This window comes from Gossypium arboreum, chromosome 10 (assembly GCF_025698485.1).
Source record: "Gossypium arboreum isolate Shixiya-1 chromosome 10, ASM2569848v2, whole genome shotgun sequence".
In the NCBI taxonomy this organism is placed as follows: Eukaryota; Viridiplantae; Streptophyta; class Magnoliopsida; order Malvales; family Malvaceae; genus Gossypium; species Gossypium arboreum.
In genome coordinates this window covers 118,965,025-118,980,552 of record NC_069079.1, presented here as the reverse complement: position 1 = coordinate 118,980,552, position 15,528 = coordinate 118,965,025, and the positions used below count along the sequence as shown (strand labels likewise).

At 29.1% G+C, this 15,528-nt stretch overlaps 3 protein-coding genes across 5 annotated transcripts; 1 reads left to right on the top strand and 2 right to left on the bottom strand.

Annotated features, from left to right (window-relative positions):
* Positions 1–579: 579 nt before the first annotated feature.
* On the bottom strand, positions 580–1,765 carry LOC108488855 (uncharacterized). The gene is made up of 2 exons (XM_017793135.2): positions 1,415–1,765; positions 580–1,267 (listed from the first exon to the last, which is right to left on the bottom strand). Exons 1-2 carry the CDS (start codon positions 1,739–1,741, stop codon positions 797–799), a joined length of 798 nt encoding a protein of 265 aa, XP_017648624.1. The 5' UTR covers positions 1,742–1,765; the 3' UTR covers positions 580–796.
* Positions 1,766–6,258: 4,493 nt separating this feature from the next.
* LOC108488677 (uncharacterized) lies at positions 6,259–7,504 on the bottom strand. Its single transcript, XM_017792967.2, has 2 exons — positions 6,912–7,504; positions 6,259–6,816 (listed from the first exon to the last, which is right to left on the bottom strand). Exons 1-2 carry the CDS (start codon positions 7,233–7,235, stop codon positions 6,346–6,348), a joined length of 795 nt encoding a protein of 264 aa, XP_017648456.1. The 5' UTR covers positions 7,236–7,504; the 3' UTR covers positions 6,259–6,345.
* A 3,471-nt stretch (positions 7,505–10,975) lies between these two features.
* On the top strand, positions 10,976–13,431 carry LOC108487633 (rhomboid-like protein 14, mitochondrial). Of its 3 annotated transcripts, XM_053019648.1 has the most exons (4): positions 10,976–11,514; positions 12,230–12,315; positions 12,487–12,593; positions 13,043–13,431. In XM_053019648.1, exons 1-4 carry the CDS (start codon positions 11,296–11,298, stop codon positions 13,045–13,047), a joined length of 417 nt encoding a protein of 138 aa, XP_052875608.1. In that variant the 5' UTR covers positions 10,976–11,295; the 3' UTR covers positions 13,048–13,431. The 3 variants fall into 3 exon arrangements, 1 of the variants encoding a protein (XP_052875608.1); XR_001871699.2 differs by lacking the exon at positions 12,230–12,315 and having other exon boundaries at positions 10,986–11,514; XR_008271648.1 differs by lacking the exons at positions 10,976–11,514; positions 12,230–12,315 and adding an exon at positions 12,334–12,422.
* The last annotated feature ends 2,097 nt before the right edge of the window (positions 13,432–15,528 follow it).

Sequence of the window (15,528 nt, the reverse complement as noted above, 5' to 3'; positions counted from 1 at the left end):
ATTCATATAAAATATTAATAAGATAAAAATGCAACTCCACATCTTAAAAGTAACTGCATTTTCTTTTTCCTAGCTTTCCTCTCAAAGGGAGTAAATAAAAACTAAATAAATTGAGGGAAAAATAACGAAAATTCAACTTTCTTTGCTTACCCTAACTTGCATGAAAGAAACTATCCAAAAAGAAATGATGTTAATTTCTTTTACTTTACTTTTCTTTCTCTTGTTTTAGGGCAATTAAAACATAAGGTAATGTGTTTTTTTTTACTGTTCCCTATTTTTCATTAAAAAAAAAAAAGAACACGAAAGTGGTATTTGTTTCCTAAAATCAAATTTATAACACCTCCAAAATTCCAAAGCCGGAAATCCGCAATGTTTTGGAAATTCTTGAAGCTTAAAAGAAATTGCTAAGTTTTGAAATTTAATATTGAGAGGTTTTTCAAGAACAGATCGAGTTATTTCCATAATTTGGTAAAATTGATTTTCTATTGATAATTTTTATTAAAGTAGTTGCAATTGAGAAATTTATAATTTTGGATATGTACTATTTCATAAGAAATGGTAAATAGAGAGGGTCTAAAGTTTAGGAAATTGCATGTATAGTCTAAAAGAACATGCTTATCATTTGCAATTTCCCATTTTTTAGGTAATTGCATACATGGTCTAAAAACATGTATTAAAGTCAAAAAATAGAATAGAAGCGATTTATTGGAGAATATATTTTCTCGAGATTTTTTGGGTAGCAATATCAATTTAACTCTCCTTTCGCTAGGTGTACATTAAAGCCTTCATCCATGCATCAAAAAACATACGGAATTACAGCTTTGACTTCTTTGGGAAAATCTTCAAACTTAGACATGTACCATTTCCTGGTGACATAACCCCTGCACATCAAGTACACAGCAATGCCTAGAGTTGTAGAAAATGAGTACAATGTTTGAGAAATCAAACTAATTCCCAAGAACCCTAAAATCTCAAACAGATAGTGTGGGCAAATCACCAACTCAAACAAACCACCTTTGGGGATCTTGTACTCTTTGCCACCCTTTGTTCTTAGCTTGGAAAGAATGCAATGGTGGTAGAAATTGCCACAAATTCCTATTAAAAACAACACAATTCCAAGGTACTTCAAATCAATGGACGGCTCTGAGAGTCCTTGGTTGAAAGTTTGTGTGTAAATCAGGCTTAAACTGACAAAGAAATAGCTGACAAGTATAATTATTATTGTGTCTAGAGACATGCCTCCACTGTAGTTATGAATGAAAATCACCTGCAATGTTTATTCAATAATTTCATTTCGATTAGTATTTCTTCTTCAACATAAGTTATTTGAGAGAAATTTAAAGAGTAAAAGAGAATTTGGATCCTAAGCTATATCATTTCCCCAATTATAAAAGAAAAAGAAGAGAAAAGATACCTCAAGAATTCTCTTGAAGAAATGGATGGTAATGGCAGATTTGAGCAAAAGAAACCTAAAGTCTCCATCAGGGAAAAGCCAAAAGGAAGCAACACCGACAAGGAAAGCTGGTGTGTAGATCAATAACATGCCAACTCTACTGGGAACTTTAAAGCTAATCGAAGAAGAAGAAGAAGTAGAAGCATTGAAGAACTTGGAATATTTCAAGTGAATCTCTCTCGTTTCTAAAACCCCAAGAATTGTCAGCGATAATAGATTTAAAACAGAAGCTGCAATGAGGACCAAACTCGGTGGAAATACAATTTCAAGCACCATAGGAATAGCCATTGTCAAAGCTTTGTTGTATTTTTTGTTAACAATATAATGGTTTTATGTGCACGATTATATATATATTGGAATAACTTACAATAGAATAATTCAAAAATAAAAATAGAATAATTCAAGAAATAAAATCTTTAGTTATAGATAAAATTTCGTCATATTATCAAATTTTAAAGTCATAAAATTATTATATAATAATCTATAGATAAATTATTTTATGGACCTTTCCCACCACATTATTTGTTGTCTCTTTTCAATTTTTTGATGATATTTCAACAATTTTTTTCATGTTATTAACATATAATTTTGAAAAAATATTTACACCAAACTCTGAACACTAAACCTAGAACCTTGAACTCATATCCTCAAACCCTAAACTTATAACCTTGAACCCCAAATCCAAACCTTAAATCTTAAATTCTAAATTCAAACCCTAAACCTCGATGTATCGGGTTTAAAGTTTAAGGTTCAGGGTTCGGAGTTTAGAGTAAAATAATTACTAAAATTATATGTCAATTACATGAAAAATTACACAAAAATATTAAATTTTTTAAATTTGGTTACACAAAATAAAAAACATAAACTTATGAAAAAAAACCCAAAATGATTAAAATTTTAAAAGGAAAAAAATATTTATTTATAATATAAAAAATAATTATTTTAAGTAATTTAATTAAAATTAAATTAAATTGGAGAATATATTAGATACATATGTAATATTATCCCATATAATTTCTTCCCTAGTGATGTGTGTGAAGTGGAAAGGGATGGATTGAAAAAGCCAAGTTGTATATTATTGATATATATTTTATAAATAAATAAATAAATCCTTGATCTTAATGATATCAAAAAGATTATCTCATTATATATTGACTTTTGTACCAAAAAAAAAAGAAGGAAATTTTAATGTGAATTATTAAATACATTGTAGAAAGATGGAGTATTTCACTATATCTTGGATTTTGTACCAAAATCATATAAATGAGTTTTAATATTAGAATGATATCAGAAAAGATTGAGTATCTCATTATAAATTAACTTTTGTATCAAAATAAATTAAAAAAAAAAAAAAGACAGAGAAGGAAAACTTTAATATGAGTTATTAAATACATTGAAAATTTGTAGAAATATCGAGTATCTCACTATATCTTAACTTTTGTATTAGGAGTTATCATTATTAAAATGATATCTGAAAAAATATCTCAACTCCATGATTTTTTTATAATATTTAATTTATCAATATAATTATATTTATTATGTATTAGGCGTGTTTATGAGTCAGCGAACTAGGTTCGGATCAGATCTAACCATGATATTAATATATTTAATATTTGCTTAAGTCCGACCTAGTCTGAAATATGAGCTTAAAATTTTGTTTAAATCTGCCCATATTACGAAAAGATTAACCCAAGCCCCTTTTTTAATTTTAAAAAATATTTATTTTATTTTATTTTAATATTTAATAATTTTATACATTTTATTTATTGAATTTTTATATAATCATTTTAACATTTTTTAATGTTTACATTAGAGTAGTATTATATGTTTAGTATAAGTTTTTTTTATGTGTTCTAAATTACATAATATATAAAAAAACATAATATAAAATATTAAAAATTTAAAAATTGGTTGGGATCGAGTCTTGAATATTCAAGTCCAAGCCCGGTCTATATTTAAAATGGGCCTAATTTTTCTGTCTAAACTCATTTTTTGAGCTTAATATTTTTAGTCAAACTCTCTCAAATTTTAAACAGGTCTTTGGGCTAAAATGGGTAGCCAGACCCATTAACAGGTCTAGCTACAACCAATTGAGCTAATAAACCAGTAGTTTCATTTGTAGAAACTATAATATATGAAGTTTTTCTTCATTAGTTAAATGATAATATTTTTAACTTTTGAATTTAAAAAAATACTTTAATTTTAGCTCCTCTAAAATATTAATGATTTAAATTTAATTTTGTAACACCTTAATTAAATAAAAATTATTGTATTTTTAAGTTTAATGACTTTTTTGAAAGACAAAATTTCAATTTCCAAATATTTATTTGGTTGGTTTTGCTAATATTAACTTTATTTATGTCAATCTAATGTCAAAATTCATTTAACCATTATTTATTTTACAAATAAAAATTAATACTTAAAATAATTTTAAACTTTCAATACTAGTAATTATTTAATTTCTTTAAAAATACAAATAATTATTTAAAACTAATTGCTTAAACCACAAATAAGAAATATACGAGGAGAGCAGGCCCAGGTCCATTTTAATGGAAATCGTTATTTTAACCACTGCCTAAGATAAAAAATAAATACGAACTTATTCAATCCGCAAGCCTACCACCTTCATTTGTAGAAACTATAATACATCAAGCTTTTCCTCATTGATTAAACGATAATAAGCTATTCGATCGGTCTAAGATAAAAATATAAATACTAACTTATTCAATCTGTAAGCCTACGACCTTCATGTTAGTAGCATGAAGCTACAATCAACTAAGCTAGTAACTAGTTATTTCAACTTTTCTTCACTAATTAAATGATATTAAATTATTCGGCCTAACAAAAAAAAAATTATTTATAATTTATTCACCTTGCAAGAATCAAATCTACTATTATTGTGTTAGTAGCATAAAGCTACAACCAACTACACTAATACACTAATAAGCCAATTGTTCCATTTGTAAAAACTATAATATATAAAATTTTTCTTCATTGGTGAAATGATAAAAAATTATTCGGCCTAAGATAAAATAATAAATAATAACTTATTCAACTCAAAGATATCGAACTTGCAACCTTCATGTTAGTAGCATGAAGCTACAACCAATTGAGCTAGTAAATTAGTCATTTCATTTGTAGAAACTTTAATATACGAAGCTTTTCTTCATTAGTTAAATGATAAATAATTTATTCGGTCTAAGATAAAAATAAAAATAATAACTTATTCAGTTTGCAAGAGTTGAACCTCCTACCTTCGTGTTAGTAATATGGAGCTATAAATAATTATTTAAAAACTTTCATTTATATTAATTATTTAAAAACTAATTGCTTGAAGCACAATTAAGAAATATATGGGGGAGTTGGCTCACGTCCAGACAATTATTATTTCAACCCCTACCTTAGATAAAAAATTAATTAATAAGTTATTCGATTTGCAAGAGTCGAACTTGTTACCTTCGTGTTAGTAGTATGAAGCTTTAACTAAAAATGCTCATGGGTCAGGTCGGGTTTGGACCAAGTCTAAGTATGATATTAACATACTTTATGCTTGTCTAAATCTAGCTCAACCCAAAATATGGGCATAAAGTTTTACCCAAACCTGTCTATATTTGTGAAAGACTAACCAAGTCCATTTTAGACCCATTCATATTATTTTAATTTTTAAAAAATATATATTTATATTATTTTATTTTGATATTTAATAATTTTATATATTTTTTATTTATTGAAAATTTTTATATAGTCATCTTAATATTATTTTAGGGTTTACATTAAAGTAGTATTATATATTTAGTATAAGTTTATTTTTTTAATGTATTCTAAATTACATTATCTATATAAAAAACATAATATAAAGTATTAAAACTTAAAATGGGTCAAGCTGGGCTTGAGCCTTGAATGTTTAAGCCGAGCTTGGCCCATATTTTAAATGGGCCTATTTTTTTCTCAAACTTATTTTTCAGACCTAATATTTTTATCCAAACCTTTTCAAATTTCAGACAAACCTTTGGACCTGAGTGGATAGCCTAACTCATGAACAAGACTATAATGTATGTAAAATTTGTCATTTATATGATATTTTTATAGTATTGATAAAATACTACTTTCTAATATGTATTTAACAATAATTTCTTTTTACATCAAATAAATAGTTGAACAATTTAATTTAATCAAACTTTTCCGTTCATTATATAAATTGATTATGAAATATGAAATTTGAATTATTATTTTTATGTATTAACAAAACATTTATTTAAAAATCATAAGCAAAAAGTCCCAATTAAAGCAGCAAAACAAGGTTGAGCCAAAAAAATCCTCCACCTATATTGAGCTAAGCACATAACAATTTAATTCAAGATCGAAAAATCTAAATTTAAATAAATTTTGAATCCAAAAAACCTCAAACTTGTAATGATCTAAATCCAAAATAGATTTATCTCTGACTCGAAATAAAACCAAACCAAAATCTAAAAGAAAACCAAATTTATAATTTAACAGTTTAGTTTGCTTAAAAGAAGTGAACATTGATTCCATACATCCCTTTTTTTACCAAAGTCCCATCAGTTGTAGATTCGGACCCACATTTTTTAGCAAGTAGTCGGCAGCCCTTTTCATAACCACATATTCCTTTCATTTAGGCCCAGCTCAACAATTTTGTGAATTTTAGAAGCAACAATGCAAGGATAATATCACATGCTTATCATTTGCAATTTCCTATTTTTACATGGTTACATATATGGTCTAATAACGTGTATTGAAGCCATGATAAAACAAAATTATAATCATAACATAAAAGTGGTTAATTGGAGAATATATTTTATTGTCAAATCTCCATTCCCTAATGAAGTGTAACGACTTGGTGGGTGTATATGAAAGCCTTCATCCATGCATTAAAAAACAAATGGAATTAGAGCTTTGACTTCCTTGGGGAAGTCTTCAAACTTAGACATGTACCATTTCCTAGTGACATAACTCCTACACATAAAGTACAATGCAGAGCCTAGAGTGACTGAAAATGAGTACAATGTTTGAGAAATTAAACTAATTCCCAAGAACTCTAAAATCTCAAACAGATAGTGAGGGCAAATCGCCAACTCAAACAAACCACCTTTGGGGATCTTGTACTCTTTGTCACCGTTTGTTCTTAGCTTGGACAGAAGGTAATGGTGGTAGAAATTGCCACTAATACCTATTAAAAACAACACAATTCCAAGGTACTTCAAATCAATGGACGGTTCCGAGAGTCCTTGATTAAAAGTTTGTGTGTAAATCAAGCTTAAGCTTAGAAAGAAATAGCTGACAAGTATAATTATCATTGTGTCTAGAGACATCTTTCCACTGTATTTATGAATGAAAATCACCTGCAATGTTTAATCAATAAATTTACTTTTATGAACATTCATCGTAAGATCAAAAAAAAATGTATCCGCAAAAGAGAAAAAAAGAGTAAATATACCTCAAAAAGTCTCTTAAAGAAATGGATGGTAACAGCAGATTTGAGGAAAAGAAATCTAGAGTCATCAGCTGGGTAAAGCCAAAAGGAAGCAACACCGACAAGGAAAGCTGGTGTGTAGAGCAATAACATGCCAACTCTGCTGGGAACTTTAAATCTAATCGAAGAAGAAGAAGAAGCAGTATTGACGAACTTGGAATATTTCAAGTTAATCCCTCTAATTTCTAAAACCCCAAGAATTGCCAGCGATAATAGAGTTAAAACAGATGCTCCAGTGAGGAACAAAGTGGGTGGAAACAGAATAGCAAGCACCATAGGAATAGCCATTGCCTAAGCTTTAATTGAAAAGTTCAGGATACGTGGGACGTAGATAAGTAAGTTATGCCTAACTAGGTTGAATATGGATGATGGTTAAGTGAAAAAGGTTCAGTGGGCGGAGGTGGGAGACGGTTCAAATGGATAAGGAGATTATAATGTTTCTCATCATTATACTCAACCACTTAATAAATTTTTTCTCAAATTTTAAAATAGTAAAGAAAGTGAGGATTATAGGAGAGGGGAGCATAATAGAGAAACTCTGAGATGCAATAATTTTCACTTCAATAATTATTATCTAAAACTATAAAATATCTAATTTCAGTAATTGTTAGTAGCAATAGTGATAGCAGTTTTATGGTTGAAGGAATTAAATGAGTCTTTCACTATTCAAATCTATATAAAAAATTAAATGCAGTCTTCCATTTACCTCAACTCATTTCCATGCTTTTTCTTGTAAAATATTTAAGAGGTGCCGCCTGACCTCAATCCATGCAATTTTTATTTTTTTTCGTATTTTTTTTATTATTTTAATTGATAAAATAATTTATCAATCTTCTGATATATCAACAATACCCGTTAAAATAAATTTCCTCCCTGAATATTCATATTTTAACGAGTATTTTGAAATATATATACTGATATCACCTGACAAAGTGACGGTATCTAATTTTTTTTAAACTGATAATTGACTAATGATGATGGGATGGTACTGCCAATATATCAAGCGATACCGGTGAGCACAGTAAATTTCAAAGTAATTTTCATATTTAATTTTTTTTGGAATTATTTTCTTGATTAATTAATTATTTTGGTTAATTACCGTTTTAAACATATATTAGTTGAAATGGTTAAAGTTTAAAGCCTTTAAACTAATATGGTATAATATGCATACATATGTATGAAATGTCAAAATTTTAATTTGCTAAAGCATAGTTAAGATTGGCAATTGAAAAAGTTAGTTGTTGGTATTAAATGTTGCGAAATTTGGATGTTTGTAGGTGAGTATATTTAATGATTGTTTAGACTAATTGAAATAGGTATCAAAATGCCTTGTTTTTATCAAATACAGGGTTCTCGTCTCAACGAGCAATTTTTCTCGTAGCAATTAAGTCACATCAAGACGTCGAGTGATCTGAGGTCACGACATGACAAACTGTTTGGTGGCGTCACGGCGTCGATTCTAAATTTTTGAAGCTTTGCAATTTGGTCCAAATTGACTGTTTTCTAATATAGATAAAATATGTTGGCTGAATCAAATCAAGTTGTATCAAATGAAGTAGAAAGTAATATTCCTACTTTCGAATAGAGAGCCACTTAAAGTTTGCACGTTTCGCAAGGGCTTGGGAGTGAAGCAAGAGGTGTCTTCTTCCAAATGATGAACCAATGGTTCACCCAATATATGGGAGCTACCCCTTCAGCTTCACAACCTCAAATGCACCCTCCTCCCTCGATTGTGCCTCCTGTGACACCCATTTGTCCCAAGGTCCTAAGGCATTACCTGTTAACTGCCTTCTAATAAATAAAATCTATAAATGTGGGTAGAATGATTCAAATGCAAGAAAGATGACGACTCAACAAAAACTGAATATTGGCTAGAAAACACTCAGAGGGTTCTTGACGAGTTATTGTATACTCTCAAGGATTGTTTAAGACGTGCGGTATCTTTGCTCAAAGAGGAAGCATACCAATGATGGACGACTTTAATGTTTGTTGTTAAGAAAGATCAGTGAGTTGGACCTAAAATTTTGCAGCATGATAATTGAGATTGATGAGCCAATCACCCATTCAACCATCCATTAGCTTTGATGCAATATTCATCCATTCCAATGCTCTTAATTTGGCAATAAACATCACTATCCTAATTATCAAACGCTCATGTTTCCGCTTTTCAAATCTACACTTCTATATACCTATATATAAAAAGAAGTTATATTTCTTACATATATATAATAGTAAATTTCCAATTTTGGTCCCCATGTTATCCTCACTTATATATAATAGGTCACCTTCCCTATTTTTTATTTTTTATTTTTGCATTATTTAGAAGAATGGTAAACTTTTACTTTTGGTCCCTATACTACCCTCAAATTTAAGATTATATGACAACGGTCAATTTTAATTTTGGTCTATGCACTACACTATTTAAATTTTAATTTTGATCCTATGTTTTTTTTTCAGATTATATAACAATGGTAAAATTTTAATTCGATCCTATACTACACTAAAATTTGATATTTAATCTCTATACTTTAATTTTGACATAATTTGATACCTTAACTTTTACAATATCATTAGTTAGTCTTAATAATTTAATCTAATTAAAATGCTAATGTGATTTTTAAGAATTGTTAAATCATCTAAATTCTTTGCTAAATTTAGGTTCATTATAATATCATTTTTGTCACAGGACTATCAAAATGATTTTTTTTATTTCAAAATATCACACTAATAAATTTAACAAAATAATCTTTATAGTAACAACTAGACTTAAATTTTAAATTGAAAAAAATTCTCATACTAGTTTCTAAATATATGAAAAATACATAAAAATTTTACTTTATAATTTAACCCTAAAATATTAATGTAAAGCATGGGTGTCGAAACTATTTTTTTTAAAAACGGGTCGACTTCGGTTTTGAAAATGAAAACGAAAAAAAAGGGAGTCGCCACCAATCCTTTTTGTTTAGGTGTGAATGGATCACCTAATATTTTGATTGTTTTAATAAAATATTTTATTTTATTAAAAAAATGATTTTGGTCTACGAAATTCGAGAAAAAGGGTTCGGGAGTCGGTTACATACGAGGAAGGATTAGCACCCTCGTAACGCCCAAAATTGGTACCTAATTGATTAATTAATGTCTTAATGTCGAAATTTAAAAACTCGAAAAGAATTTAGAATACGATCCCTCTTTTTATTAATGTTAATTTTGCAAAGATGTTTAGATAAATCGAAGCAGATGTTAAAGACCTTCTTGTCCCAAAGTAATAAAATGTCACATCCAACACGTTAGGACACAACACTTTAAGCCCTCGAGAGTAAACCCGTCTTTGGATTTTCAAAACTCATGCACTTTAATTTTAAAAAGGATATTCGGTTGTTTGGTTAAACGGTAAATCGAAACCCAGCATATAGGGCACGATTTCTTGAAATTTCCAAACATGAAATATTGCCTCGTTTGAAGTTTAGAAAACACGAGCGAAATCTTTAAAGGGATGTTTGATTATTTGGACAAACAGAAAATCAAAACCCAACACGTTAGGGTACAATTTCTCGAATTTTCAAACATCAAACATCACCTTTGTTTTGGGAAATTTTCAAATTGTTTTTTTTTGTACGAATTTAGATAAAATGAAATATTTAAAAATGATATGCGTTTAATTGATTTTGTTTTAAAGAAAAATCATTTGAAACATGAATGGGATTATACTTGACGAATAATGGTAATGTGACAAATTTAACATAATAATGACGTAACATACATAATACAATACAATATATAACATTGATATCAATAAACTAACATATTAATATGCATGGATAATAATAAACATAATAATGGAAACAATAACGATAATCATCAACGAACAACAACAATAATAAAAATAATAACAACAACAACAACAATAATAATGATGATGATGATGATGATGATGATGATGTAAAGATTGGGAAAAATAATAATATAATAATAAAATTTGAAGTTTTAAAATTATAAAATGATATAAATAAATAAATGGTAAAATAAAGTAAAATAAGACTCTGTTTGTTTGCTTGTATTTGATTTTCTGGAAAATATTTTCATCATTTTCCACCATTTGTTTGATGGAAAATAAACTCCCATTGTAAAAGTTTTTCCAAGACACGAGAAAATAAGCCTTCTTTTGGGGAAAATTTCTTACACTTTTTTTTTTCTATAAGACATTTTCCAAAACATGGGAAAATTTTTCTAAAAAGCAATGCTAAGCATATATAGCAAGAAAGATTCTCTTTCTTTTAGTCTTTCATTGATGAATGTTTTTTTTTTTGTTGATTCACAAAGTGAAAACTGCAGATAAAAACCATAGCCGATGGACAGCGGAAGATGGAGGAGAGGGGCGGTGTCTCATGGAATGTTGCCGTTGTTGGCTCTTCATGCCGTCAACGAATATTACCGGCTGCCGTGGAAGCCGCCGGTCACCACCGGTCTTTTCACCGCCAACACTCTGATTTATCTCAGGCCTTCATTCCTAGATTCTCTCCTCCCTTTTGTTGATGAGGTTTGGTTCAATCCTCATATTTTTCTCAAGGTACGCTTACTCTTTTTTCTTTTTCATTTCTGTTCTTAATTATTGTTTATTTCATCCTATCAATTAGGCATTATAGTGCATGATTTATTAACGCCTAAGGAAAAATCAATAATCAAGTAAGAAAGATTATGAATTTGGAGAAACATATAAAGACTTAGGAAATCGTTGAGAGAAATTGTGGATTGATCAAAAAAAAATATGAAAATTCTGAAAATTATAGGAAATTATTTACCTAATTTACGAATTATGATCAATTCTCAAGTATATCAATGCTCAGTAAATTAGTTTTCTTCCTTGCGAAATTGTGTGCTGCAACATTGATATACTATCAACTAGATCGAATTATTTGAAAAGGAAAAAAAAATTAAGGCATTAATGCAAATCAAATAATTTTGACGATAAAATCCATCATCGTTGTAGACATTGAGAGAGTTCACTGAAGGTCAATCCTGATGGTAAGAAAAGAAAAAAAAGAAACATAATGGAAGAAACCCTTTGAAAGCATAGCCATTGAGAGGGTTCTTTGAATGTCAATGAGCCTTGTTACTTTTAAAAATGGTTTCAGATTTATAAGTAATCCCTTGGCATAGAATGGTTTGAATCTACTTCATAAATATCCTTTCTTTTTTCTTGTGTTTTACCAATTGTTCAAAGCTGATGCCTCGTTTTAGCTTCGATCTGGTAAATGGTTTGGTTGTTGTTTTTGTCTTAGCAGTTTTTGGTTTTGCTGTTGCTGCACTTTGGTTGTTGGTTTTGTCTTAGCAATTTTTGGTCTTTCTCTATAAGATGCCTTACACCCAGGTGTGTTTTTGCAAATAGGAGATTACCTGCTTTGTATGTGTGTAATACCTCCTTGTTCTGTTAATTGGGTTGGGGGGATCGACTAGCATTGAGGCAAAAATGCTCAGGTGTGTTTACACTTATTTAAATGGGACAAATAATTAGTGAGGATGATTATATTCTTTCTAACAGGTCACCAGCTATTGTAGTAGCTTTCTTGATGAAATCTAAAGGTTGGAGGCTTCCACAAAGCTACCAGTGGGTGAAAGAACGGAGACCATTTGTTGATATAAGTCAAGGTATTTACTAGCTTTGACTTAGATTACCTAATATTTATGGAAGCCATTTTATGTTGTTACCTTAGCTGATTGAATTCATTCACTTAATTTAAAACTTAAGAATGCCACTTGGTATTATTTGGAAGAGGAGTTAGGTCTAGTGCTGCTGCCATCATTATAAGGTCAGTATGATTGAAATTTAGTTTAGATATTATACACTTTTGAGGCCGCTGTCCGGGGATATAGGAAATTCGCACTTCAGAACTTGCATACATGATTGCATGACTCAAGCTAAACTTTAGGTCCAGTAGACATAATAGGTTGTGATGTTTATTCATATGTGAGTTTCACTTTAACATTCTTTAACAGAAGAACAACTTACAAGTTAAAGAGTTTCACTTTAGTTTAGCAATATTTCAATTTCTGCTAATTTATAACTACTTACCTCGCTATAATTTTACAATTTTCAGTCTAGACTGAGATCAAATACAACACAGTCAGGTCGGACATCAACTGCAAGCTCTTCAGTGAAGTTGAAATCACCAAATAGGAAACACCAAACTAGTGGAGATCCTGTAAGCACACAAGAATCAGTTGCAAATTAGAAGCAAGTGAAAAGCTTTGATATTTTGTTAGTTTGATATTGGATATTTGATTTGGTTGGTATTAGTACAGAGTTTGTGCTGGTATAGCCACTGTTTTGTTATTTTGATATTGGATATTGGATATTTTGGTGTTGGTTGATATTGCTATAGGCACTTTGTTATTGTTGGGTTCTTTTTGCTTGTGCAAATGCTGGATAGGTTGATAAAGGCCTACAATATTTCCACTCAATAAAAGACATACAAGGATTAATCCATACTGCTGATCATTGTATTTTTATAATTGACTTATTAGCTCGATGTGGAAATATATGAATTAACACATACTACTGATCATTACTATTGTATAATTGACATATTAGCTCAATTTTATTGCTTTGGTTGTTTTCAATTTATGAAAGTTAATATTTTAGCTTAATAATTGAGTATTATTATATATTTAATTTGATTTATTTATTTATAAATAAATCATTGTAATATATGTAAAATTAATTTAAAATATAAATTTATCAATATATGTGAAAATAGCTTTTCGAGAAAATATTTTCGGTAATTTGCCAAACAACGAAAATATTTTACATGATTCATCCAAACACCAAAAAGTAAATCATTTCTAGAAAAATAAATCATTTTCCGAAATCATTTTTGAAAAACATTTCTTGGCAAACAAACGGAGCCTTAATGTATGTAAAGAAAAAGAATAGATAAATAAATATAAAAGAAATATAATAGTAATAGTCATAGTAATAATAATGCAAAGCTAATTGATTTAATAATATGATAATAATAATAAATAAGTAAAATAAAAGGAAAATAATAAAAGGAAATCCGGAAAATATACAAAAGAAACAAATAATAGATGGATACACAAATCAATAAATATTAGTAGCGAGAGAATAATAAAAATAACAAATATTTAAATGAAGATAATAAGAACAACAAATATTTAGAGAGTAAGCATTAAAAGAGTAAGCATTAAAATCTTTAATATATATATGAGGGATATATAATATAAAAATAGATGAATAAATAATACGATAATAATAACAATAATAACGGAAGGAAGAAAAGAAAAAATATGAAATAAATAATTAAAAATAAAAGCATAAAAATATAGAATGCAAATAAAATGAAAATAATAACCACTTAAAAATTAAAGGAAGATAAATAAATAAACAAATAAATAAAATAGCAGAACAATCATACATATAAAATAAGCTTGAAGTTAAATAAATAAAGGATTAGGTTGGGGTTAAAATAAAATTTAGAGTCTAAATCATAATAAAATAAATGATTAAACAAAAAAAAAAGACTAAATTGGAAATCGAATGAAACGTAATGGGACGAAAGTCGAAATAAAATAAAATAGGGGACTTTATTGCAATGCGTGAATGAAATGGAGGGACCAAAGGGAAAATATCCCCGCCCTCCAAAACGCTGCACTCTACGCGGGATTAAATTGAAAACTGAAATAAATTATAGGGCACGAATTAAAAAAAAAGAAAGAAACTTGATTGCAAACTGATAAAAAAGTGGAAGGGCTGAAAGTGTAATTAGCCCTTCTGCTACAAAATACACGAATCCTGATGCTTGCGGGTCGGGTCGCATGGGTCTGGCATCTAAACGGTGTCGTTTAGCCTTCAGCAATAAGGCACCAAAACGGTGCCGTTTTACAAGCTTATAAAAATTAATTTTTTTGGAAAAATTCATTTGGTCTCTTAGTTCTTAAAAAAAATTTGAATGCTCTCTCTTTCTCTCTCTCAACCTTCCCCCTCCGTTCTGAGATTGGTCGCCGGACCACCGTGATGGCCGTCAGTCACTAGCGATAGCGCCGTCGTACACGGTGGCCGGAGACCTCAAAATCGATTTTCAACCTAAAAAAAATCTTAAATCTCTATGCAAAATCCCAGAAAAAGTAAGAGAAAGCGAGAAACAATCAACTTTGACCCTTTGACTTCCCATATTCCTTTTTCAAAGCCCGATCTAAACCCTAAAAGGTTTTCTTGGCTTTCACGACCAAAGGGAACCTCTGACGATGGCAAGACACGAGGGAGATAGGTGAGTTTTTTGCTTTCTATCTTTTATTCCGAGAAATGAAACAAAAATAAATAAAAATGAAAAAAGAAAACCTTTGATGTTTCGACTTTCTTTGTATTTTTATTTCAAAAATAAAAAATCCCCCCTCTCGAATACAAACTATCATCTGGCCTTTATAGCCATTTTTTCCTTGTTTAAAAATACATATTTCTTTCTTTATCACTGCCTTTGCTACTGTTTGGTACTATTTAGCCATTGTTTGGTTTCTGCTTTGTCGACTTGCTTCTATGTTTCTCTTTCTGTTTCTGTTTTGTAAG